General features: G+C 47.5%; 1 protein-coding gene and 1 pseudogene across 3 annotated transcripts; one reads left to right on the top strand and one right to left on the bottom strand.

Moving 5' to 3' along the window:
• The first annotated feature begins 203 nt into the window (after window positions 1–203).
• On the top strand, window positions 204–6,551 carry LOC147992658 (uncharacterized; annotated as a pseudogene).
• Window positions 6,552–7,310: 759 nt separating this feature from the next.
• Window positions 7,311–19,093, bottom strand: LOC125532477 (uncharacterized). 3 transcript variants are annotated; one of them, XM_048696530.2, is made up of 18 exons: window positions 18,882–19,093; window positions 18,692–18,749; window positions 18,574–18,607; window positions 17,124–17,197; window positions 12,320–12,411; window positions 10,976–11,128; window positions 10,605–10,875; window positions 10,412–10,514; window positions 10,203–10,333; window positions 10,022–10,103; window positions 9,811–9,940; window positions 9,565–9,736; window positions 8,988–9,484; window positions 8,861–8,921; window positions 8,562–8,727; window positions 8,398–8,483; window positions 8,228–8,313; window positions 7,311–7,717 (listed from the first exon to the last, which is right to left on the bottom strand). In XM_048696530.2, exons 7-13 carry the CDS (start codon window positions 10,864–10,866, stop codon window positions 9,312–9,314), a joined length of 1,053 nt encoding a protein of 350 aa, XP_048552487.2. In that variant the 5' UTR covers window positions 10,867–10,875; window positions 10,976–11,128; window positions 12,320–12,411; window positions 17,124–17,197; window positions 18,574–18,607; window positions 18,692–18,749; window positions 18,882–19,093; the 3' UTR covers window positions 7,311–7,717; window positions 8,228–8,313; window positions 8,398–8,483; window positions 8,562–8,727; window positions 8,861–8,921; window positions 8,988–9,311. The 3 variants fall into 3 exon arrangements, with proteins under 3 accessions (XP_048552487.2, XP_087387417.1, XP_048552486.2); XM_087531291.1 differs by having other exon boundaries at window positions 10,644–10,875; XM_048696529.2 differs by lacking the exon at window positions 12,320–12,411.
• Between the last annotated feature and the right edge of the window lie 7,172 nt (window positions 19,094–26,265).

Below are 26,265 nucleotides of genomic sequence, written 5' to 3'. Positions count from 1 at the left end.
ATAGTCTAGCACGCTAGTCCTTGGCCTATTTCGGCGTGAGCTAGTTAAGGCACTTATGTATATCTTGTAACACTCGGGTCAATCAATACGACAACAGTTTGTTGCACGAACCCCTCTCTCCCTCCTCTCGCTCGGTCTCTGACATGGTATCAGATATCTGAGATCCTCACCTTCCGCTGCCTCTCTTCCTCCTCCTTGCGACCATGAGCGACTCCTCCTCCATCTCCTCCAATGGCTCGAGCTCCGACGAAGAGTTCGACCTCCCTGTCGCAACACAAACCCTTCCCACTACTCTCATCCAAGGTTTGCGCACCCGGGATCATGTCCTCGTCACCCTGGACTACGAGAAGGAGAACTACAGGCTATGGCGTCATCAATTCCTCGCCGCTCTCGCCAAGTTCGGCCTCACCGATCACATAGATGGCTCGCCGGCGCATGCCACCTCCGATTGGGCCCTCAACGACTTCGCCATCGTCTCCTGGTACAACGCAACCGTGACTCCTTCGACCTTGGAGATCGTCGAGGATCGCAAGGACACGTCATACTCTCTCTGGCACTCTCTCCGCTCTCTCTTCCACAGCAACCGCGACGCCCGGATCACCTACCTGCTCGACGAGTTCCACAGCTTCATCCAAGGGGATCTCTCCCTCGTCGACTACACGTATCGGCTCAAGCAAATGGACGATACTCTCCGGGATCTGGGCCATCGCATCAAGGACCGCGACCTCGTCCACAACGTGTTGCGCGGCCTCGACGAACACCTGCAGCATGCCGTCCCGCACATGACCAGGGGCCGCCGGCCCACCTTCATCAAGCTACGGCCATTCCTTCAATTGGAAGAGCAGCGCCTTAGCCTCCAGGCGCATGTCGCCGCACGCACGGCCCTGCTTGCCCAGGCCGGCGCCTTCTACGCGGCACGTCCATCGCCGCTGTCGGCCCCAGCCCCGACCTCCTTCAACCCAGCTCTCCTCGGGGCCAATTCCTCAAGCGCATGCGGCTCGGCTTCCAACAACCGTGGCAAGACGAAACACAAACATAATCCGGCGAACGGCGGTAGCTCGTCTTCCGGCGGGGGCCCCTCTAGCGGCCTGCTCTAGGGCCCCTCCGGCGGCCCGCTCCATAGACCACGCCCGCCCGCTCTGCCCACCACCGCCGCTGGGACGTTTCAGGGTATGCTTGGCGCCCGCCCCCTGGCCCAGCCATGCATCAGGCACTGCAGGCCTCGACCACGCCTGCGACTCAATGGGATCAAGCGGCGCTCATTGCCGCTCTCAACCAAATGTCTGTGCACCCGCCATCTGCACCAGGTGGCGAGTGGGTCTTCAACATCGGCGCCTCCTCCCACATGAGCTCCGGCTTCGGTATACCCTACTCCCCTCCCAAGCCCTCTTCTCCTTCTTCTATCTTCATCGGTAATGGCTCCACACTGCCCATTACCATTGTCGGCTCCAATACCCTTCCCTGTCCCTCCCGCCCTCTCTCTCTTCTTGAAATCCTCATCTCCCCATCTCTCATTAAAATCTCGTTTCCGTTCCTGCGTTTACTCATGACAATTTCATTTCGGTTGAATTTGACCCCTATGGCTTTTCTATTAAGGACCTCGCTACCAAGACTGTACTTCGCCGATGTGACTCCTCCAGTGATCTCTACACCTCGCGCCGCCACGACATTGCCTCACCACCGCCGTCACCGCCGACCTTTGGGACCAGCGCCTCGGCCGCCGTCCTTGCCAAGGCTTCTACCTACTTTGATTTTAGTTGTAATAAGAGCTGGACGACCCATTGCGCCGCTTCTCGTCTCGGCAAACACACTAGGCTTCCATTTACTTCTTCTACTTCTTCCACCACTTTTCCCTTTGAACTTTGTCATTGTGATTTATGGACAAGTCGTGTCACGAGTGTATCCGACTATTATGGAAAACGTTTCGCGTCTACACACCGGCCGAAGATTCGGCCGGCCGAGCGCGCGTCATAGGATTAGCACTAATCCTACGGTGTGGCTGGCTGCCTACGGGTCCCGATCTTCTTTCTTTTTTGGAGAGCACGTGGTGGTGGCCCCAAGCACTACACGTGGATCGATGTCCTCCATTCGTTTCTTTCTTCCTCCCCTGGAGCTGGACGTCACCTTCTTCTTTCCCAACTAGCCATATCACACACACACACGCACCATAAACTTGAGAAGCTGCATGGCGTCCCTAGCTACAAACGGTGTCCGGTGTCCAGGGGGAGCTGCCGCCACGAACGGCGGGCTTGGCGACCGCGAGCAGCAAGAACGGGTTGGCGCTTTACCCGAGGCACCCCACGGCCTGGTTTTCGCTACATGCTACAAACCACATCGCAAAGTGCTAGTACAACCGACTTCCCACGCTGCTACAAACGGCACTCCATTTTGCTTCATCGCGCAAACGGCATCGTAGTGTATTTCCTACAATCGATGTCACAGCTTGCTACATCCAGCGTCGTGGTTTGTTACCACCAGCCCCCACACTGCTACAACCGGCGTCACATTTTGCTTCATTGTGCAAAACGGTGTCGCGGATTTTGCTACAATGAGCATCACGTCCTGCTACATCCAATGTCGTGTTTTGCTACAACCGGCATGGCAAGCTGCAAGCGGCAGCGCCGCAAGCTACTATGGCTGGGTGATGAAACAATTTTTTTTTGCTGGAACCGGCGAGCCGAGTTGGTGCGACGGTGAGCGACGGAAAACGAAGATGACTTTTTTTTGCTGCAACTGTTTTTGGCGTTTGCTACGACCGGCGGGCGTTTTTGCTGCAACTAGCAACTGAAGGAGGTACACTGCAAGCTCATCCATGGAGGCGGGGGGAGGGGCGAGACGAGGGCGGAGCTACGTCTGGCCGGCGGCAGATCTATGCAGTCAGCGGCGAAGCTGCATATGGCGAGCGTGGGGCGTCCGGCGAGAGCCGCGATCGTCCTTTTTTTCTCCAAGCCTTTGTGGAAAAGGAGGGTCTAGCTTGTGCGCTAATCAAGACTGTTAATACGCGCTCGGTCGAATGCTAGGCAGCCGACCGGCCGAAATTTCGGCTGGCGCGCCGGCGCCTAGCAGTGCCCTAGTATTATTTGGTTATTCTTGATGACTACACACATTATGTATGGACCTTTCCCATTTGTCAAAGTTCACCGCCTAGTTGTTCTATTTTATGCCTACGTGAAAACTCAATTTTCTCGCCCTATCCTAGCTTTCAAACTGACAATGGCCGTGAATTCAGCAACCTTGACAATAGCTCCCTCCTAGCATCCCACGATACACTCCTTGGCCTTACTTGCCCCTACACTTGTCAACAGAACGACAAGGCAGAGTGTACCCTCCGCACCCTCAATGACGACGTCCGGACGTACACTTCTTCTTCACGCCTACATGCCTCATTGAGAGTAAAGTCTATATTAAACCTTGAATTTGTAGAACTGGTCGAAATCAAGCCGTGAACTCTGAATCCCTGAAGTCGGTACCCTGTGCTCAGCGATCCTGGTCAATCTCAACCTCAAACCTGTTCAATGTTGTTTGGCGCATCGGGAAAAGACGATCCCGGTCGGGATCACCCACTACTTTGGTTCACTATGTTCGCCCACATATCTCCCTTCTCCTCCCCCCCTCCATTACTAAACAGTAAAGCTGAGCTAGCTATGACCTCTCACAGCGATTTCAGGCCCTAAACCGTTCGATCTATTGTTTCAACGCTCCAGATCACTGATGACCTCACTGCACGTTACTCAGCCCGTTTTACCACGCCAGGCCGCTTCTCTCGTGGGCCCAACGTCTCTAGGCTGCTGCTCCGGAGACCAACCTGTGCTTCTTCTGGTTAATCGGGCCGACTTGCTCTGAAATGCGCAGCCCATGCCTTTCATTAACCGGACGGTGCCCCCCTAAAAAAACGGACAGTTGGCAGCGACGAGGGCGCCGAATGACCTATTAATTCGCCGGCCGATCAGGGAAAGAGATCGGAAGGGTTGCGTCGTGGGCGATTGGGGTTCATCTGCCGTCGTTAACGTGAGGAGTAGATCAGCCAGCCGTTCCTACAGGCCATTTAGTAGAGTGCTCTCTGGACGCCCATATCCTCGTTCTCTTTCCCGTCCCAGCGTCACAGACGCAGGTAGATGTCACCATGGAACTTGCGACGAAGCAGACCGGCAAAACAGTGAGCGGCCTCTCAACCTTCCTCCTTTTTTGGCTTTTCCCTTCCTCTCTCCCGTCTGCCTTATCCATCATCAATTGCATCCAAAGCACTTTTTGCCACTCGCCGCTGTAGGAGCGCAACTCCAGTGCTAATCTGGATTGCTTTGACACACCACACTAGAATATAAAAGGTCATGTTTCTCTTTCACTCATCAGATGCAAAATATATATTTTGCTGATGACTATGCTATCCAGAAACTTCGCAAGGTAGCAGTAAATAGAAGTCAAATTATTGTTTTGGCCTGTATATATATATTATATTTTCATCACATTGCTCTACGTGTATTTCTCCATCTTAGTTTTTGCCTGTGATTTTTTTGTGACGTTGCAATATATATAATATACTAGCACAATGCCCGTGTATTGCTACGAAACTATAAAATACGAGGAGTTATAGGCCACTGACTTAGGCAATTGTCAAAATACACTGGCGTCATGCGGCCTTTGCTCGAGGTTCACTATAAAAAGAATAAAAATACAACAAAAGATCACGTGTCAAGCATTGGAGAATCTTAAGTGACAATGGTCCTTTATAGACACAACATTTCGAATGTTAAAACATATGAAAATAGACATTGGTAAGTTGATTGCAAAAGGTCATGGATCGGGTAGGAGGAAGTCTATTGTCATTTTGGATTTCAATTTGTTTACACCCTTGTTCTATGATATAAAACTGAAATAACTTGATTTGGAAGAAAAAAGAAAAGAAAATCAATAGCATTATAGTGGTTGTTTGAGTATTATATACAGGAGCAGGCAAAAATACTAGTCTTTGTTCTTTATTTTTTTACCAGAAAGAAGAGACGTGGGGGAGGAGAATTGGCGTAGCCGTCGGATGGAAAAAGAAGAAACAGGAGCACGGACGGGAGCATTACGAGGGAGCAGGCAAGCCCCGTCCCATGTCTATCTAACTCCACGTGGACACTCGTGCCTCGTCCGCCCAGTGCAGACATCGTCACTGGCAAATGTGTTTTCCGGCAAAAGACGAAGGCCGAGGGCTCGCTCGAACGCTATAAAGCATGTTGGCCCGTGGTTTCTCTCAACGCCCGAGCATTGATTTTGGTGACACCTTCTCTCCGGTGGTCAAGCCGAAGACGATTCGGACAGTGCTTACCTTGGCGTGCTCATGTGCTTGGTCCGTGCACCAGCTTGACGTGAAGAACGCCTTCCTTCACGATGTTCTCAATGAGCAGGTCTACTGCCATCAACCCACTAGATTCGTCGACGACACTCGCAGCGATGATGTTTGCCATCTTTCCAGGTCCCTATAGGGTCTCTAGCAGCCCCCATGGGCTTGCTTCCCTCGCTTCGCCGCCACGATCGGGTTCACTGCCTTGCGCTCAGACGTCTCGTTGTTCATCCTCCGGCGGGGCGATGATGCTTCCTACCTGTGGTTGTACGTCGACATCATCGTCCTTGCAGCTTCATCGACCACTCTTCTTCACACTGTCGTCGGTCAGCTACAGCGAGAGTTTGCGATGACGGACATGGGCGCTCTTCACTACTTCTTTGGCATCCGCGTACAGCGCACCTCGCGTGGGTTCTTCCTCAACCAAGCCCAATACGCCGAGGAACTTCTTCAATGGGCCGGCATGTCGCAGTGTTGCCCTGTCTCCACTCCGGTCAACACGTCACCCAAGCTCGCCGCCGATGCCGGATCACTTGTCTGTGATCCCTCTGAGTATTGCAACCTTGCGGGTGGCCTGCAATACCTCACTATGACTCGCCCAGACTTGGCATACGCCGTGCAGCAGGCGTGCTTGCATATGCATGATCCTCACGACTGTCATCTCTCCATCATCAAGCGGATCTTGCAGTATGTTCGTGGCACCTCTACATATGGGCCTCTTCCACAGGCATCACCATCGACCGACATTGTCGCCTACTCGGATGAGGACTGGGCCGGGTGCCCGGACACCCGACGATCTACATCGGGGTATTGTGTTTATCTCGGCGACACGCTCATCAGCCGGTCCTCTAAATGGCAAGCTACAGTCTCTCGCTCTAGTGTGGAAGCAGAGTATCGTGTTGTCGCCAACGCCGTCACCGACTGCGTGTGGCTTCGACAACTTCTTAGTGAGCTTGGGTGCCCTCTACCGAAGGCCACCGTTGTGTTCTGTGACAACATATCCGCTTTGTACATGTCCACTAATCCCGTGCATCATCGGAGAGGACAAAACACATCGAGTTGGACATTCATTTTGTTAGGGAGAAGGTGGCCCTCGGCGAGTTTCGCATTGTACATGTGCCTACTACACAGCAGCTAGCCGACATCATGACTAAGGGTTTAGCGACATCTGCATTTCAGTCTTTGCGTCTTGCAAGGCAGCGACGACTCGACTGCAGCGGGGTGTTAGCGAACGTGTATTCTCTACATAGTCTAGCACTAGTCCTTGGCCTATTTTGGCGTGAGTTAGTTAAGGCACTCATGTATATCTTGTAACACTCAGATCAATCAATACGAGAACAGTGTGTTGCACGAACCCACACTCTGGCCGAATTGAAAATGGCCGGCCTTTGGATGACAGTGCTTTTTCTTTCTCATTGCGGCCCATCACCTGTTAAATGGCATGTAATACATCAGCTAAGAATATATTCATTTGCCTAAAAAAAAGCTAAGAATATTCATATATCATTTTGCTAGCCATTTGCAACTCTGGACTAATATGATTTTCAAATAGCGTTGTTCCATCAGGTCTTTTGTCTGAACTCTCTGAAAGAATTCCATATAAACCAACCAAAAAACAGGTTGAAGTGGGATATATAACAGGGTGAAGGTAACTCATATGTGACCTCACTGGTGTATGGCAAAGCAAGGATTAGATGCAAGACATCATAACAACGACAAAACAGCATGAATAACTGCATCAGTACACAAATAAGCATGAAAATGGTAATCCTCAGTAAACATGTACCCCTTCCATCCCATAATATAAGAACAATTTTCAAGCTAACATAGCTTGAAAACGTTCTTATATTATGGGATGAAGGGAGTACTTAGGAAACACATATCTCAATGATGGAATGACCTGAATACACCAGGCAAAATAAGGAAGCAGCAAATCTACTACAGGCAGAAGATCAAGCACACAACCATTTTCAAGAAGGCACAGTGATAGGAGAGCAAACCTTATGACCAAATAAAAAGGTTGAACATAGGGAATATACAGGCATAGCATTGCACTGATAATTATAGATAGATTCGGTAGCGCAGCCCAACGAGTACAGAAATATCATGAGGAGAGGCAGGGGAGAGCAGAGAGTTCGAACAGCGATATTTACAAGGCTTGAAAGTGGCCTGGTTCAGATCTTAAATAGGGAATATCAACAGAGCTTTGACATGGCTCTTTGAGCGCCAAAGTCTGGGTTTGCAAACACACAACAAACATAGTAGGAACGTGTCCAAAAGGGTGCAAAGACAGGCACATGAAGACAACTGCGATGAATTAGTCATGGCTTGTCCTTGCTGGCGTAGGCTTTAGGGGCCTGCGCCAAAGTAGCGACCGTCTATATACAGAACAACCTGATGAAAAAGACAAGGAAATTCATGAGATGAGCGCTTCCACATGGCATTCACAAGTATACAAGGGATAAACGGCTAGTACAATTGTACGAATCATATATGTAGTTCATCAGTCATCGGCTCAAATTGTGGATCAGCTAGTAGAAGGGCAAGCGTCATGGCAGTAGAAGGCATAGCCGAATGGCATTATAGGAGTGATTAACAACACATTCATATGAAAGGCTGAAGGCATGGCCAAATCAGTGGACCTATAAGTATCATACAGCATCAGCAAAGCTTTCCAAAACAATTTGTCCAAGAAGAGCATAAATAAAACCCAGCCACCAGCAACTCTCTCTAAAAGAACTTGTTTTAAAAGGGCATAAATACCACTCAGCCATCAGCAAACCTTTGAAAAGAACTTGTCCTAGAAGAGGCACTCTTGTAACATGTATGCAAATATAATTGGAAGACATGCATTCTCTAGAAACAGAGACCTATCAGAAGGCATGGAAGAAGAATTTGGTTTACCGTACGTCCATGATCACCCAAGACCATAGATTAGTTATTGCTTTGTCTTCTTTGCATTGTCAGCGTTCTTGACACCAGCATTGCTCCTAAGTTGTATGAACCAACACAAAGCAATGAGCTTCATAGTTAAATAGACGATGCATAATTTATATTTACCAGAGGGAGTTTACCTCTTGGTCTTTGCCTGGTCAGATTGCACAGCCTTGCCATTCCCAGAAGTCGAAACATCAGCCTCTGCAGTGCCCAGTGTAGGCTCCTAACACAGAAAGATGGCTATGACAGAAGAAAAAATGTGCTCTAGAAAAAGGAACAAGCAAAGGAAATAAGCCCATACATCGACCGTTGCTATGGATGCAGAGCCAGCTGAATCTCCAGTTGAGGCATTTTCTCCAGCCTCAACAGAAAGCTTTGGCACACCTTCAGCCGGTGTATCAACCTATGTGCTTTTAGCGGGTGTGAGTATCAGCTTATGACGTGCATTCTTACGACAGGCTGACTTGCTGCATTAAAGTAGAGAGACAGAAGGTATGTAAGCAGAAGGACAGTAAAGAGAAAGACGTAGGAATGTACTCCCTCTGTATCAAAATATAAGACGTTTTTTGACACTATGAAGTTTAAAGTTTATGGGCTTACCCAGTGATAGAGGTATGAAGGACTGGCCCTTCCCTTTCATCATTGATATGGGGGTGTTCATCTGTTTGTCATAAGCACCTAGTTAGGACAAAAGAAGCAAATCAAGAGATAACGACAGGAAACACACCTCATCAAGAGGCGACTGAGAAACAAGGCTAGAGCTTCCTGGGCCGTGTGCATCCTTTGATGAAGGTGTGAATGGTCCAACTGGCGACATCAGTGAGAAACCAGAGAGTACACCAACTGAGCCTGTACCAGAAGAAGAAGGGCGAGAAGCTGGGGAAGCAGGACCAAATTCTAACGGCCCAAGCTCAGGCTGAAAGGTCTGGTCAATCCTATTAACTTGGAAGATAGCTAGTTGCTTGTAGGCTTGAAAATTTTGTTGGAAATGGCCACCACCAGGCGCTACGTCTTTGTGACCATTCTGGTAACTTCCACTGGGAGGGTTACATCAGCTCCTCCTATCTGCGCAAGGTCGCGAACCTCTGAATAGTGAATACCCTGGATACTTTTGCCGCAGCAAGGTTAGAAGTGGTTTGCCTATTGCTGTTCTGCCAGCTCTCTCGAAGAACATTGAATTCAGCCTCAGCTGATCCATCAGTTGCAAATGTGCAGATAGAATATCTGAACAACAAAGCACAAAAGATCTAATCAGTCAGAGCAGAACACACTGACTTGAAGGACAACTTGGCAAAAGCGCTTACGCCGGCTCTCCCCCAACGGAAGAGCAACCTTGGTCTGAGCAACGGAACCTAGGCCCATTAACATACGCAGTCTTATGGCAGGCAACGCACGAGAGGAACCACCAACGCTGATCAGAGCCCAGACGCATGATGGTGACCTTACAAATGAAAGGTTTGCCCTACAGAAATGAAACTGTGTACTGTTTGGTATAAGAGAATATAGACAGGACAGTAAAAAACAAAGTGTTTGAAAGCGGAGAAACATACCAAATTATCTAATGGATCAAGAGCAAGAAGCTGCTTAAAAGCCATTTCAACTGGAGGCTCACAAATGGACGCCCCAACGCCTTGGTCTATCGGTGCATAAACTGCAACAGGAGCAACCTCTTTCCCAAGACTAGAGAGTAAACTAATGGAGATTTAGTAAAGGGGTGATCAACAAGGGCAAGCACCGGAAATTTGCAATGAGGAGAAAGACCTAGAATGGAAAGCGTTGATCTCTGGCAGATTCTCGTTAATGTACCAACGGCAGGCGGAGCTACCACTTAGCAATTTAACACCTGGTTTAAAGAAGCAGATACAAAGATAGAATAAGTAGAAGACACAATCAGCGAGTATATACATCAATAGACTGTGTTATGATTGAGAGATATGAATACCTTGAGACATTTTTGGCAGGGTCCCTACAAATATGGCTACAACAGCACTTTCTATACTTGCAGCACGAACATCCTCGGCAGCAAATTCATGAGCACGAGCACCCCAAAGAAGGATTTTGATCTCATTACCCCTGCATTTTTGGTCTGGCATATGAACAAGCAGCATGAAACAATGTAGATCAGCAAATGCAAAGAAGTGGGAAACTCACATCAGATCAGTCAGGATTATAGTCCTAGTGTCAGAAGGCTGTGGCTGGTACATGGACTGCACAGGGATTATGTCTGACAATGCCGTAATCTGGCCAATGACATCTGAAAGCAACAAAAAAAGCAGCAAGTGTAAGCGTGAAAGCGAGCAATGCAAACACAAGCAAGTTGTGCATTTGACACAGGTTAACTAACCTAGAAAGCGAGGTGTGTTGCTAGTTGGCCTTGGGATACCTGGAAAAGGCAAAAGGTTGTACGTGCAGTATGGATATGCATCCTCAAGGCCTGGCTGGGGCACAGCGGTGCTGTATCGAGTGAACTGAATCATGTAAGGGCTCTCAACAGTCCTGAAAGATGACTCCAATTGGTTGCACATGAACTTCATGAGGGAGACCTTTCCTTCCTCTAGAACATCCTTCAAGTGTTCAGATGCCTCAGGAGGAAGCTGTGCATACATGTGGGTTCCCTGTAGTGGAAAAACATATATTAGTAAAACCAAACAGCAGCACAGGAAGCATGACAAGTAAGCTACTGTATAATGAAACATAGCAGGGTATGAAATGAACCTCTTGACCGATAACCACAAGGTCAGTATGCAGAATTGGGCCGTCATCGCTTGTCCCACGATAATGTCATAGACGAGAGAGGAGCACACACACATTCCAGTTGATTTCCTTGTCATGTATCTGTGAAAGCAAGCTAATTGTATTCTTGGCCATCTACAAGCATAACATAAACCAGAGAGGGTGAATGGTAAGGAAAATAGGAAACAGATGAATAAAAAATGCATATGCACTCACCTAAGAAGAAAGAAAGAAAAGCACAGAGACTGGAAAGGCAGCAACGAAGCACCGTAATAGAGGCATCGGGAAAAGAAGAGGCCAAAAGCAACACACAAATGGAAGCTTGTACGTTTAATAGCAAACAGATTATTCATGAGACGCAGCAGATAAGTAGGATGCCATAATACAGGCAGCCTAGTAGTATTGAGCACAAACAAAACATAGTGCGTTCAGAACAAGCATACAAACACAAATTTGTCAAAATGTAGACGCAGCGATGACAAAAGATTAAGAGACGCAATGCAATATCTAGAGAGGAGGCAATTGTATGTACAAGACAATAGCATTATGGATATGGTATTTAAGAAGCCATCTCAAAGATCTCAGGGAACACAATGTTCCTTGTCTGAGAACCAGTACTACCATCTTCATTTTTAATCAACACCTTTTAAAGCTTCCTTTGAGGTCACACGGGACACGGCCACATAAAGTTGGCCATGCGCGAAGACAGGCGAATTGAGATACAACCAACATTGGCAAGGGTCTGCCCCTGGCTTTTATTATTTGTCATAGCATAGCAAACCCTAACAGAAAGTTGGCGCCTATGCAATTAAATGGCCATTTAGGTTGCTTGGATGTCAAACATATTCTTGGGATGTAAACGACGTCGCCAACATTGGAGCCAGTGATAACAACCGCTTCAATTACTTTGTCAGCAAGCTTTGTTACTATAAGTCGAGTGCCATCGCACAGACCCGCCGACTGGTTTAAATTTCTAAGTAGCATAATGGGCACACCTACTTTAAGGACCAATCTATGCCATGGGAAATTGTTAATCTTAATCTTATTCAGGCACTCAACATGATAGAAAGCATCTATATTTCGTACACCATCTGAAGAGTTTCCTACGGAATCAAAGCTTAAGTACTCTCTGTCATCCAAAGGCAGCAATGAAAGAACATGGTCATTTATTTTTTCAGCCATATCATTTGTTGGTGTCAGGATAGCTCTCTCTCGCAAATAAGAAGGATCAGAGTACCTGGACACTAAATTCACATAGACCGCCTGGACAATAGCATCAATATTATCACCAGTAGTATGCACCAAGAACTCATGAGGAATAGTTACCCATGAAGGGAGCGATTCTCCTTCCGTGCAACAGCAGGGGCTGTCCCATCTCCAATAATAAGAACCCATTGTGCAAAAGCAGCAACCTCACTCTGTAACAGAGGATATGCAGTTTGCATGGTTAGGCGCATGTTGATGTTAAGGTGCAAAATCTCAATAGAGTAACTGCAGAACCCACAATGTGTGCCCTACTGCCACACTCAATGACCAGCAAAATCAGCCTTAGGTCACCTCCTACAACGACAACTTAACCACCGAAAGGAACATCGGCCAGTGCAGGATCAATGGCAGACAGGACATCACAGAAAGACCGATCCACTGCTTTGAAGCACCCTCAATGCGCCATTAAAGCTTCGCCCCATATGATAAAAGACGCCGACTCAATCGAGGCAGAAAGCATGGTAGACCTCTAATATCACAGGTTCTGTTCTCAGCAAGATCAATAGGTATTTTGAACCTGGATGGGCAGTTCTACCCTGAGGCAAAAGCAAGGCTGCTACTCCCGAAGATGCAACAGCCAACGCCACCATCTTATGACCTCTAAGATAGGCATCAAGCGCATTCCAAATGAAAGTTTTCCCAGTACGACCATACCCTGACACAAAGAAGAAACCAGGCTGCTTAGACCTAATCCGATCAAGAATAGATGCATAAGCACGCAGTTGGTCACTGTTTAGCCTATTGTGCATCACCCCTGTTGTTTTAAGGAGACTCTCATAATCAACGTCTAACGCGGAATTGACCACATCATCCTGCAATGGTGGACCAAGATAAGAGGACTTTGACGACAAGCTATGATCTAAAATAGAAGAACCATCCCTAGGAAACAAAACAACAAGTTCATCAAGCAATAAATCTCTCAATGTAACAGGAGGCACCACATGAGCAGAACCTCCTCGAGCAGACTGGATTCGATGTTTAATATCGTCACTCAAGCAAACCCAATATTTCTCAAAGAAAGCACTCTCCTGATTAACACTGCAGTGGACCAGCATAGTAACAAATAGTTGCCGCAACTGACCTCCCATCCCCCAGGTTAAAGCCTCATCAAAAGCATTATACCATTCCAAGTCATCCCCAAGGAACCCTCTGCTGCACAGGCTACTTTAAAAGTTCGGTATACAACACCGTTGTAGATTCTAACGTCAGCAAAGCACGTCGCACCTGCGACAATCATCAACAACATCCTAAAATAATATAGCTCTCCACTGGAAGGATGCACATAGTAGATCCTACCAATCCTATTATCCCGTGTCCTAGGCACCCATGTTTTAGTGCCTGCCATCCAAAACCACCTGATAGGGAAATCACAGTAAGTCAAGGTCCTAGCAGAAGCATATTTCCTATTTGCGACAAACCATTCCATCAACATGGTTTTTTGCAACCAATCACTACCAGCCACTGCACGCAAGCTAGCTTTGTACAAAAGTGCACAATGTGCATATTAAGCAAATGGGCAGGAAGTCTTTCAACTGAAGGCATTTTACCATGTATTTCAAAACCGTATACCCTTCAATCAGAGTCATAGTCACATATGTATCGACACGCCCTATACTCTTCCATGTCATCAACCTCCTCATCTCCACTCTGCCTAACACTGAAGAACAAAGTTTTTGCAGAATCAAGACCCTTGGTGACATACTTATAAAGATATTTAATGACATATGTCTTTTGCACCACTCAACATTTATATGGGCCTGGAAACGTTCGACTTGTTTCATGTTGTACAGAACTACGTGCCTATTATCAAGACATTATTTTTTATGAAACGACCATTATCACGCCGCCAGTATAAAGGGAAGCCACTTTCATCAATCGAAGTTTCTTCTTGAAATGACTTAGAAAATTTCTTTGAACAGACACCCTTTTTCAATTTTCATGCAAGGGCATTTTGGGCCATCATTGCCGCAGGGTCATGCATCATGAACTCTGTGACAAGAGCATACCCCACAGCCACAGGATCCTCCACAGGATCAGGTATCAGCTCAGATGAAGGAATCCACCAAGGCAGGTGTAACCAGCCAGTCATCAGCCTTCCAAACAAGGATGTGCGCATGTGGAAGGCCCCTCTTATGGAATTCTATGGTGTACAAAACTGGGGCACAGCAAGACCAAAGAGGCAAAAAAGGTAAGAGGTAAACCTAAAGGGAATGAAGAGAAAAGAGAAGTGTCAAACATTACCAGCAACAAACGTCCGAAAGCCTTCCCTTTTTTTTATCTTACGAAGGAGGTCGGTGAGTTTCATGTGGTACACCCTAACAAAAATATCAGCCCTATCAGATGCAGTCTGACCAGGTTCAAGAGACCCTGTTATCTCTGCCACTTTGGATTACATGTGAAAGTTGTGAAAATATCAGGCGAGGAATGGACATGCGAAACAGCAACCGCATCCTCGAAGGTTTCAACCATATATCGACGGCCGCTGGTATAAGACGATGGCAATAATTTTTCTTACCGACCTATGCCCCATCAAGCTTACCCAAGTCAACCGCATCAACAACGACTTGTAACTTTTCGGCACGCATGTACTCTTAGACCTTTATAATGAAATGCAATCTATACTCATCTATGCAAGCACGTGCATCAACCACAGCTTGGGAGGACAATAAACCACAACATAGATATGGGTTATGCTGCTCAGCTCTATAATGAGAGCAGAAGCAATAATAATCCTGCATAGTCATTTTAACCCTCTTTGTTGTATCATTGGGATCGGCACCAATATAATGCACACCTAATTGGAACCCTTGCTCCCCATATATGAAGGGTATTGCGAAGGCATACATGAAGGGTCCAAACAAGATATATTTTGTAGCCCAGGACCTTGACAATGTATTATCAAGTCCCTGGAAGGAGTTTCCAAGCTAACATTACCAACTATATATTAAACCCGTAAGCTCATCTGTTGTAGGAAAACTGAACTGAGGGCCATCATTCTCGCCCCGCCAGGGGCAAGAATGCGTATTCAAACTGTGGTATGCTTATTATCTTTTAAAATCTCGCCAGTCGTACAGAACTGCTTAACAAATGAATTGTTAGCATTCAGCATATGCATAAGCCCTTCAACTATAGGCTCTTTTAACCCACCAGAAGATTCATGTTAATTGTCTAGTGCCTTGATCCTATTCTCCACTTCATTTTGTGTATCATGTATATATAATTCAACATATTTTGGAGTACTTCCTTCTTCTGGCAAAAGCGAACCTAAAGATGGCAAACCTTGCCATTGATCTTAAATACAGTTGGTCCCCCGCCATCATTAACCGAACGGTCTATATTAGCCCCCATGGAAGTAAAAGCAAATAAGCAATTGTACTGGCGTATCTTTCTAATAAACTGCCTAGACTCTGGAGGCCCATCAAAAGCAAGCAAGTTGTTTAGAAACGCATCGGGTTTTTTTAAACGGTGGGATGAACACCTTCCCTTCTTTACAACATAAGTTGTATACAACGCGACGCTTTGTGATGGCGGACTGAGACTGTACTCTCTCACCCCACCAGAAGACAACATGGCACCAACCACACTTACACTCTGGCTTCCCATAGTAGGATCTTTTCAGATCGAAAGCTACAGGAGCGTTATTGTCAGAATGACACTGGCACCCCGTAGTCAAAAGCATGACAATTGACGACAACTAAAACCTTTGTACCTTTTAAGATTTCAACCTCCTCAGGCGAAAATCCTACACAATCAGGTGTAAGCGGTGAATGAGGCAAATCCTCTGTGTACAAGAGAAGAGAGGAAAGGTAACAGAGGCAGAATGAAAAAAAGGAAAGAACGAACCATGGGGAAAACAAAGGATGACAGCATGGGCTATAGACCAATCGTGCTTGTTATGAGCTCGCAACCTATTCAAGAAGAACCTACATCTTTTACGGTTTTGTGCAGTAACATCAGGAGGAAGAAGACGAAATAAACCATCCCTTATTGGCAGGCAGAGCACGGCAGAATTAAGAAGTCAAGGCCAGGCAAGGAGGTCAAGGTACCAAAGAGCAGGAGAGACCATGAAGGTAAAGACAACATACATTTTCTTCTTCGTACGACCAAAGGAGCTGGTTGTACTGGCAACACAGGCACAAGAACTGGGCATTGCACCACTCGACGCGGGGGTCTCACCGGTAAAAGAGGCACAAGAACCTCTGGAGGAATTGGTGTCACTGGCAATACAGGCACAGGAGCTGCGCGTCGAACGGCCCTTCTTGGGGGTCTAACTGCCAAAAGAGGCACAGGAACCCTGAGAGGAGCAGTGCGCCGTGGAGGCAAAACGTCGGCGCTAGACCATACCCCTCAAAAACACCAGAAGAAGAGAACCAGAACTGCACTGCAGCAAGGCAGAGCACAAAGAACAACAAAATAACAAGTTTAAGTGAAAAACAAGGGACACAAATGGGGAAAAGACATAAGCAGATCAAAGGATAGATAGCAATACATCACAATAACAAAGGCATAAAATGTGCATGGGATGTAGCAAGTACAATTTATTTTATTCACTGGCATAATTTCCCAAACTAAAAAAGCAGAGAGCAGGCACAACAACATTGCTCTAATACAATAATGAATAAAGGCATTGAACAGGAAGCGGCACAATACATGAGAGAAGAACGTAACAATATGGAATGCATGGATGATAGCAGCTGCGAGTATAAGAATGAATAGGTCAGCTGCAGTGTATAAAAAGTAAGCCGCCCAGCAGAAGGAAGAACAAAACAGCAACACGTACGCAATGCCTGGTCAGTATGAAAAGAGCAAGCAATCAACAGTAACAGAAAGCGGCAAAACAGAGGGCCCGCGGCTGAAAGCAAACCTTGACACGAAGATGGAGAACCGAAGAGCTAGCAACCAGTACTCTAAAGCAGTTGAAGATGCTGACAACAGGACCTGCAAAACCAAAGTACAGGCGGAGACAAACTGTAAGAGATGCATACAAACAAAGTGGAGAAGAAAATGCAGCAAGATCTTCCAAGCGCACAAACAACTTGCCAGACGGGCCGTCAAAGCCCACTGGGAACCAACCTAATCTGCATTCGACAACATGGTGTATAAAAAAACTACTTGAAGCCTTGCCTGTTTTATGTCTTTTCAGAAAAAGAAGTAGATGACAACATTAAAAGGAACTATCCAGCTTGCCTGTTTTTTTAGATGCGCCTACATATGATATGGCTTTTAGCTGTTACTCGTGCTATTTTTTAAATTAGTACTGTCTTTCGAGTTATGTACTTTGTAAAATGATCGAACCTTTTTTTGATTTACGCTTATGGAGTGCCCAGTAAACTGCTTCTAAGTAGCAGCTTCACCATTCAGAAGAACAAACAGGAGACAACACTACGAAGAAGAAACAGAAGACAACACTAATAAGAAGCAAAGAAAAGACTCATCGGGCATTAGACTGAAAGAACCAAAACCAAAGTATCACCATATTTGATGGCTCGACAAGCTGCATGTAAGAATGAGCAAGTATAGCCATCGTGTATACATGTAAGAAGGATGTCCTGAAGGACAAACAGCAAAGCAACTGCAAGAGGCAGTGCAGGAAATCATGAAGGTCACAGAAGCATGGATCAAACCTAAACAAAGGCACAAACAGATAACCACACAAATACATGAGACTGAGAAGACAACCACACAAACAGCAGTACAGGCACAAACAGATAAAACGGTGCTACGCCTGCTCATAGGGATTCTGTCGAACAGGACATGCAGAAGGAAGAGAACGTCAGGAGAGGCAGCGAGAAAAAAAGAATGGAAGAAGCAGAGGAAATCGCAAGCGAACAAAAATGGCACAGGCATGAGGAAGCAAACAAAAGACACCGAAACCATAGGTTAATTTTATTCGATGGGCATTTAACCTTCATGCATCGGTGAGCAACAAAATAGCCAACGAAGCTGACAATGAACCTGCCCTACTACTGAACCCTAAAATCCAAGCTTAATTTCTAGGATAGGTAATTAACTCGTGGAAATCAGTGTGGCGAGAAAACAACCACCAAACTGACAATGAACCTGCATGCAGTAGCGAGTAACAGGTACGACCAAGCAGCAACCAAAAGAACTACTGGATCCTAGAACCAAGTAGCGAGTAACATGCACGACCAATCTAATGAAAGCAGCAGGCAGAAACATAATAAGCTTCAGAGCTAGCATAAGTATACAAGGGCGTGTTCTTTTCCGACGTAATGGAGAGGACGAATCCACAAGTTGGCAAGATAGATAGGCATAGCCAAACAAGAAAGAAAGGCAGGGAAATCACGCCCAACCTGTCTCGCCGACGCGCAGCGAGGAGCAAAGAACCTGGACGCGGAACAAAACAAGAAATAAAGGCATGTCAGCTCACGCGCATTCCATCGAACAGAAGACGAGCAAGGAAAAACGTACCTCCCCGAGCAGCGAGCTGAAGGACGATCAAGGCCTTCAAGGGCTGCCTTGATTGACCCTGTAAGAAGAAGGGAAGGAAGAGTGAGCTAAGCAGCGGAGGAAGAAAACCACAAGGCAAAGAGGAATGGCCAAAACTGAGAAAATCGCCAGCGAGGAAAAGGGCATCGAGGAGTAGACGGAAGGCTCAAACCTCAACCGTAAGATCGATGCAGGCGAGGGCACGGCCACCATGACGGGGACCGAAGCATGGAACGAGGAGACGCAAGCGGAGGCAGCGAGGGCGGTGAAGAGCGATGAAGTGACGGGCGAGTGGGCGAGGATTGGGAAGGCAAGGCAGGTCCGCGGGAGGAAGAAAAGGCTGCCACACCTGGACGCATGGTGAAAGGAAGTGAGGCAGGGAGAAGCCGCGCACACTGTTCGTGTGTGGGGCCCGACTTATGTGGCCTCGTTTTAATGAAATGGGGCGGGTGGAAACCGCTTTTCGATCAAAAAAAAGGCCCACACACTGTCAAGTGGAGCCCACATATGTTGGGCCCATCGACAGTCACATAACGGCCCACCCTAAGGCCTTGTTTGGTTCTTATAGGGAGATAATATACCCCTGGGTAAAAAGGCCAGGGTTGAGCGAAAGTGCTCTTCTTAGTCCCGAGCTGAACTCGGGTGAACAATAAAATCAAAATAATCAAAAAAAAAATGATAGCTCACAAAATTTCATCACCAGATGACATTCATATAAAATATAGGAGTAAATTCTGGTTTTTACCCCCTATTTTGACATATGTGACACTAATAACCCAATTTAGTGAGATTTCATCCGTTTTACCCCATTTAGCAAAAGTTTTGCCACAATTTATCCTATTTAAAATTTTGTGAGCATTCTGACCGGTAGGTCCCAAATGTTAGGTCCAGCTGGCATGCCACATCGACGATTTTTTTCTACCTATTTTTTCTCCTTGCTGAACCGGTCCTTGCAACTTCTCTCGACTGGGACCGGCCCGATGGAGCTTGCACACGTTGCGTCCAACGCACAACGCCCAGGTCGGCCACGCGTCATGCTCGCCTCCAGCCGTTCTCGCTTGCGTTGCTCGCACCCAGTCGATTGCATCATCCAGGATTCCAACCGCACGCACCCGTCAGGCTCGCTCGAATCTAGGATTAGGTATTGTGCGGTAGTGGCGACGACGACGGCGGTGGAGGGTGCTGAGGGGCCGGTCGTGCAATTTCGTACTTCCTCGAGCACAGTTATATGGCTTGAACATCAAGGCAAGAAACGACCCCGTGGAATCCGATGGCTCCGTCAAGCTCGCCGACGTTGGCGTAGTCCTCTGAATTTGATATACTTCAAAAACAAATCATGTACGTGACCCCATCAGGTAGTGCTTAGTTCTTCTTCCTTGTTTGGCGACATAGTAAGGACCCCATCAGGCTGTGCATATAACTAAGATGTTTATTAGAAGATCGCGTGTCTACATGGCACCCTTCTGCAACTGAGGTACGTTGATTTTATGTTTTTTTCAACATTTTGAATATTGACGAAATTCTTTTTCTTCTTCAGTTTGCTGAACCTTTGCCAGAATTGCTCTGAAATCAATTCGTTCGGGGTGATCTCCTCCAGTGGTTGTAAGGCACAGAGATGGAGGATGAGTTTTATGGTTTGTGATAGCTGCTTGAATCCATTGAGGACAAGATGATGCTAATCAGTTTTGAAAGTAGTGTGAAGCATAAATACAATCTGTTTGACAAAAGTGCATGATCAGGAGATGAATTGACATCATGACCCAAGGAACAAATAGGCAAAAGTAGTCGTAATAACACAATTTTTTCGCATTGTATTTCCATGATCTGTTGCAAATAATAGGAGAATGATCTGTTTTTTAAATGATAGGAGAACACCACCAACTCCAAAAATATTAAACAGGTTAAATTGGGACAACACAATTGGACCTGCCGGTCAGAATGCTCACAAAATATTAAACAGGGTAAACTATGGCAACAATTTTGCTAAATGGGGTAAAACGGATGAAATCCTGCTAAATTGGGTAATTAGTGTCAAATGTCAAAATAGGGGGTAAAAACCGGAATTTACTCAAAATATAGCAAAAATAACATTTTGGAGCATCGGTTTTGGTTTTCCTTTTTGTCACATTTTACATGAATGTCATTTGATGATGAAATTTTGTAAGCAATCACACAAACATTTGTCAAAGTTTCATACAAAAAATCAGATTTTTTTTTTAAAATACTGTTCACATGAGCTCGGAATCATAACAGACGCTTCCCACAGTTGAGAATTTTCCGCGTGCACAGGAATCCATGGGTGGGCCGACCCTGTGGCATCGTTTATTTTCTACTCAAGATAGACACGAGAGAGATAGGGAATTCCTTCCACGCCTCACAAAGCGTTTATTTTCATCCTAGGGATTTGACGGGGAAGAGGGTGGATTTGACACTCCCACTTCTCAACCAAATGTCGCGGTGGCAAAACCAGGACCCAATTGCCAAAGGGCAGAAATTTCCAGGGATTTGACTGGGAACCCTGCTGTTTTCCCCTGCTACCAAATGAGCCCTAAATGTGTCTGCTTGCCTCGTTCCTCGGCCGGGCGTGGATATGTCTCGCCTACGACAAGACAAGAGGAAGTCTCCCTGAAGGCGAGCTCCATATTGACCGGCCCATCACGCCGCTGACCACATGTCACATGCCATATTCTCGTTTCTTTTATGTTTTTTGTTTTCATTTACTTTATTTATGTTTCCAGATATTCTATATTACAAAAATGCTTTCCATAAAACATTTCAAAAAATGTTAAATGTGTACTAAAAAATGTTGACTGTGTATTAAAAAAATGTTAAACTTATATTTCAAAACTGCCAAATGTTTATAGAAAAAATGTTGACCATGTATTAAAAAAAGTCTTAAACTTGTCTATGAGAAATGTTAATCAATCATTTAAAAAACGTTGAATAAGTATATGAAAAATGTTAATCAAGCATTTTCACAATGTTAAGTATGTATAAAAATGTTTACCATGTATTACAAATTTCTAATCTTGTATTTTGAACAATTTTAAACAAGCATTTGAAAAAAATTAATCAAGCATTTGAGAAATGTTGAAAATGTGTATAGAAAAAATGTTGAGCATGCATTCAAAAAATGTTAAACTTGTATTTCAAAATGTACTTGACGTACATGGAAAATGTAGAATGAAAATTAAAAGAAAGAAAAATATATAAAATGCTAATCTTCTAGTTGAAAAATGTCAAACAAGCATTTGAAACATGTTAATCAAGTATTTAAAAAATATTGAAAATATGTATAGAAAAAATGTTGGCCACATATTAAACAAAATGATAAACTCGTATTTAAAAAATGTTAAACGTGTCTTTAAAAAATGTTCTCGGCATGTTCGAGAAATGTAGAATAAAAACTAAAAGAAAGAAAAGAAAAATAGTGAAAACCGAAAAAGAAACCAAAAAAACAAAAACACCAAGAAACAAATGCAAAAAGAATGAAAAAACAGTAAAAATCGATAAAGAGACAAAGAATTAAAAAAAACGCTGAAAACCAAGAGAGAAACAAAAAAAGAGAAAATGAGTAAAACGCTGATGGCCCTCAGGAGGCAGGTACTCCACCTTCCTTTATAGGAGTAAATATGGACAGAAGACACATCTATAATTCAATAACCCCACACCATATCTCGGAGGCACATTATGTGGTTCTTTGTTCCAAACACGGTTTTTGATATACCCAAATTTTTAGTGGAGACCGTTTAAAGTTGAACATCCACCTAGAGTAAAGGGTTACATTTTTCCAAAACTAAGCAATGGATTATGTCTTGAATTGTCAATTTGGTGTAAAGAAGTTCCACCGATTGCCTTACATGTATGCAGCGTGGTGTCCGAAAACTATTCTGTTAGTCAATGTAATTGTATTGGATGAAGTTTACTTTCTCCACAGTTTTCTCCATGGATGCATGACGTTTTTCCTTTAAATTAGATGGATTGGTTACTGATAAAAGATATCACATGCCCGAATTCCACGATGGTTAAAATCTGAGGAAGGGTGAATTAATGATTTTGCTTATATCTGTAGTTTTTTTTTTCATTGAAGTGATTATTACCCGAGTGGTACTTCTTTCCCGTGTTTCAAATACTCTGATAGGTACTACACTAAAATGTGCTTACTTAGGGCATTTCCAGCGTTGGCCCCCCAAGAGGGGCAAAAGATCGCCCCCTGGGGGCGCGCCGGCGCTAAACCGCGCACTGGGGGCGTGATGGCCCCCAGTCGCGGCGCCCATGTTTTTTTTTAAAATTCAAATACGGCGCAAACACGACTAAAATTTAACGCAAACATCGGCGAGTTCGTTCAAACTTAAACATATTTTACAAAAGAAGAAAAAAACTCCCGCGGGCTACCCCCGCCGTCTCCCTCGCCGCCCGCCCACGCGGTTTACATGCCAAGGAGGCGGTAGAACTGCGTGTAGTCGCCGCCGTCGTCGTCGTCGTCGTCGTCATCGTCGTCGCCGGCCCCGCCTGCGCCTCCGCCGTCCCTGCTGCATCCCTCCCCCGGTTGGCGCGGCGGGTTGGACGGTCCGAGGGCGTCGTCGTCGTCGTCGCTGTCGAGGACCACGACGCCGTGCTCGTCCTCGCGCCCATGCTTGCGGGCGGCGATCTCCTCCAGGGCCCGGCGCTGCCGGACCATCTTGTCGCGGAAGTAGTCGTCCCGCGCCCACCGCAGGGCGTCCTCGTCGGAGATGCCGCGCCGGGCTATCTCCTCGTACTCCGCGGGGAGGCCGCGCTCCGGCTTGGGCTTGACGAGGACGAAGTGGCCGGTGGGTGGGGAGGCGTTGGCGCCGATGCGGACGCCGGAGCTGCGCGTGCGGGCACTGACCGGCGTGCCCTGGGGCTCCGGCTTGACGGGGCGGAGGCAGGGCGAGCCGCCGGACGACGAGGAGGACCCCCCGGTCTCCATGCGCCTCGGGGTCCAGGAGCTTCCCCGGTGGCGTGAGAAGGACGGGGGATCGGGGTACTCGAGCGCGGCGTGTTGCCGCCCTCGATGTACTCGAGGACGGCCTCCAACGTGCGCCCGGGCACGCCCCACCACCGGCGCCGGCCATTGGAGTTGAGCCTGCCGGAGGGCACGACGCCGTTGGTGGCCTCGAGCTGCTCGGCATGACGGCGGCGGAAGTAGGGCTCCCAGAGCGGGCTGCCGGGGACGTACCGTGGCCCCTCCCTCGCCGCCCGCGGCAGGGACACGCGGATGCGTGCGATCTCCGCACGCCGCGCCGCCCCGGTGGGTGGTGGTGGCACCGGCACGCCACCGGCGCTGATCCTCCACGCGCCGGGCACCCGCATGTCCGGCGGGACCGGGTACCCGGCCTCGTAAAGGAGGCGAGCCTCGTCTTCGTGGAGATGGCGGCGGCCGAAGCCGTTCGCCACCGCGCCGTCACCAGGGAAGCGCTCGGCCATGGATGGAGACGGCGAGAGAGAGGAGAGGGAGGAACGACGACGGCGAGAGAGAGGAGAGGGAGGAACAACGACGGCGAGAGAGTGTGATCGCCGAGCACGCTGGTGCGCGTCTTATATAGGCCGAGACGCCGCCCGTACGCGTGGCCGCCGTGTGTACGCGTGGCGGGCAAGGGAGGGCGAGGGACGCGCGTCGTCCGGCCTTCACTGCGCCGCCCGTGAGGCATCAATGGCGCAGGCTGACCGGCGCGGCAGCTTTGGCATTGATTCGCCGCGGGAAACGAGGCGATGAGGACGACGAAGGGGTGAGAAGAGAGTCGTGTCGCTGACGCGGCGGGCCCGCGGCTTTTTCGCGCCAAAAAAGTTCGCCCGGCGCCCCCGGGCGTCCCCCAGCGCGCCGGGTTCGGCCTGGGTCCGCCGACACTGTTTTCGGTCCAGGCCGGCGAAAATCGGGCTCCTGGGGGCGCGACTGGGCCGATTTTTCAGCGCCGGCGCAAGAAAAACGCCTGGGGAGGCCTTCCTGGGGGCGCGGCTAGAGATGCCCTTAGCTCCTCTTAGATGGACATCCGTCCAAATTTCAAGGGAAAACTATGCAATGAAAACTGACAAAGCAATATGAATACCCAAGCCCCTATTTTCGGGGATGTTTACTTCCTCATGGTTAGCCACTTGGATGAAAGCAACTCATGGGCATTTGGTTTGTTGACGCGTGCATTTCTTTGGAATGTGGCTGGGTAGAAACCCATGTGTGGTTGTACATTTGTTTTGTAAATTTTTTGTACGTGTTTGCTTCATCATTGTGTGGCTCTAGCATCTTGTTTTCCTTTTGTGCGCCGTTCTGGCATGGAAGTTGCTCGAGCATGCAGCTTTTTAATCTTTATGTGCGCCGTTCTAGCGTGCAATAGCTCAGGATGGCTTGGATATGTGGGAGGAAAAGTGTACGTGGATGTTTGCATGGCATGAGAAGCACGTACATCGGGGAGAGACGAGCAAAGCGGTTGTCGGCGGTGTGCGTCTGTGTCCAAGTGCGAGGTGAGAGAGACACGTAGTCATTTCAGTGCTGCATGCATGCGGCCGAGTGGGGACATGCCGCGTGGCTGTACGTGAACGACCAATCGGAACTTCCGGCCGGGAGCGGCGATATGGGCATGGGTCCAACGGCAAGAGGACAAGGGATATATATGATTGCATGTGTATGGGGCGGTTCAAGCGCAGATTTTCTGGACATGTTTTATCTCTGTGTGGTTTGGGCTGGGACATTCCTTTTGTTGTGTTTGTTTGTGCCTGCCATTGATTTGACAACGTCTCTTGCTTCCAACGTTACATACGGTGCACGTCATTTGGATTGGTTGATGCATGTTGCCGTGATGGGACCACGTGTTGGCGTGCGTTTACTTGAGTGGTTGCTTCCAGGTTTCTCTCGGTCCTTCCAGTCTCCTCACTCTCGCAAAGGAATTCATCAAATCACAGACGTCTCTTCTTATCTTGAACCCTGCCGCCACCGTCACACCGCAGTTTGCGCCTATAAAAGGAATCACTTCCTTCCTGTCGAGCATCCATGCCTCGCTTCTGAACTTCACCCCTCGATCGTTGCTTTGCTAAATTCCGGCGGCGCCCACATCCCACTTTGCTGCCTCGCCGTAGGCTTCCGCACAGTGGCGGAGACAGGCCTGGGGCAGCTAGGGCTATAGCCTCAGGTCTAAAAAAAACTTTCTTATAATTTCTTCCTGCAAAGCATAGAAAATCATAAAAGTTTATCACTCAACATAGCATAGCTCCAGGCGTAATCTGCATCTAGCTCCGCCACTGCTTCCGCAAGCTCCCGTCCTGGCCGACCGGCCCTTCATCGTGGCCTTGGTGCCGCCGGCGCAGGGTGTCTACAGAGGGGCAGGGGCCGGCGCGATCTATTCTGGACCGGCTGGTGGTGTGCGACACCACGCAGGGGCAGAACCAGGCGTTTGCAAGGCTACCAGCATCTTTCGAGGGCCGCCGCAAACGCAATCCCGTCGCCACCGTCATGCTCTTTTCGGACAGACAGCAGCATGAGCAGCAAGACTCGAGGAAGCACGACGTTCATGGGTCCCTACACAGCCTGCGGGCAGCTCTTACAG

The sequence above is a fragment of the Triticum urartu genome, chromosome 1A, assembly GCF_056163025.1.
Source record: "Triticum urartu cultivar PI428250 chromosome 1A, HENAU_Tu73, whole genome shotgun sequence".
Taxonomy (NCBI): Eukaryota; Viridiplantae; Streptophyta; class Magnoliopsida; order Poales; family Poaceae; genus Triticum; species Triticum urartu.
The sequence above is the reverse complement of the archived record's forward strand: the minus strand, read 5'-3'. Positions and strand labels throughout refer to the sequence as shown.

What these genes read in the sequence shown, in the direction of transcription:
- LOC125532477 (XM_048696530.2), bottom strand. Translation starts at nt 10,866, where the DNA reads ATGTATGCACAGCTTCCTCCTGAGGCATCTGAACACTTGAAGGATGTT. An exon ending in CCTGCCAAAAATGTCTCAAG is followed by an intron (nt 10,104 to 10,202) that starts GTATTCATATCT and finishes TCTTTAAACCAG; the next exon opens with GTGTTAAATTGCTAAGTGGT. An exon ending in TTGATCCATTAGATAATTTG is followed by an intron (nt 9,737 to 9,810) that starts GTATGTTTCTCC and finishes AACAGTACACAG; the next exon opens with TTTCATTTCTGTAGGGCAAA.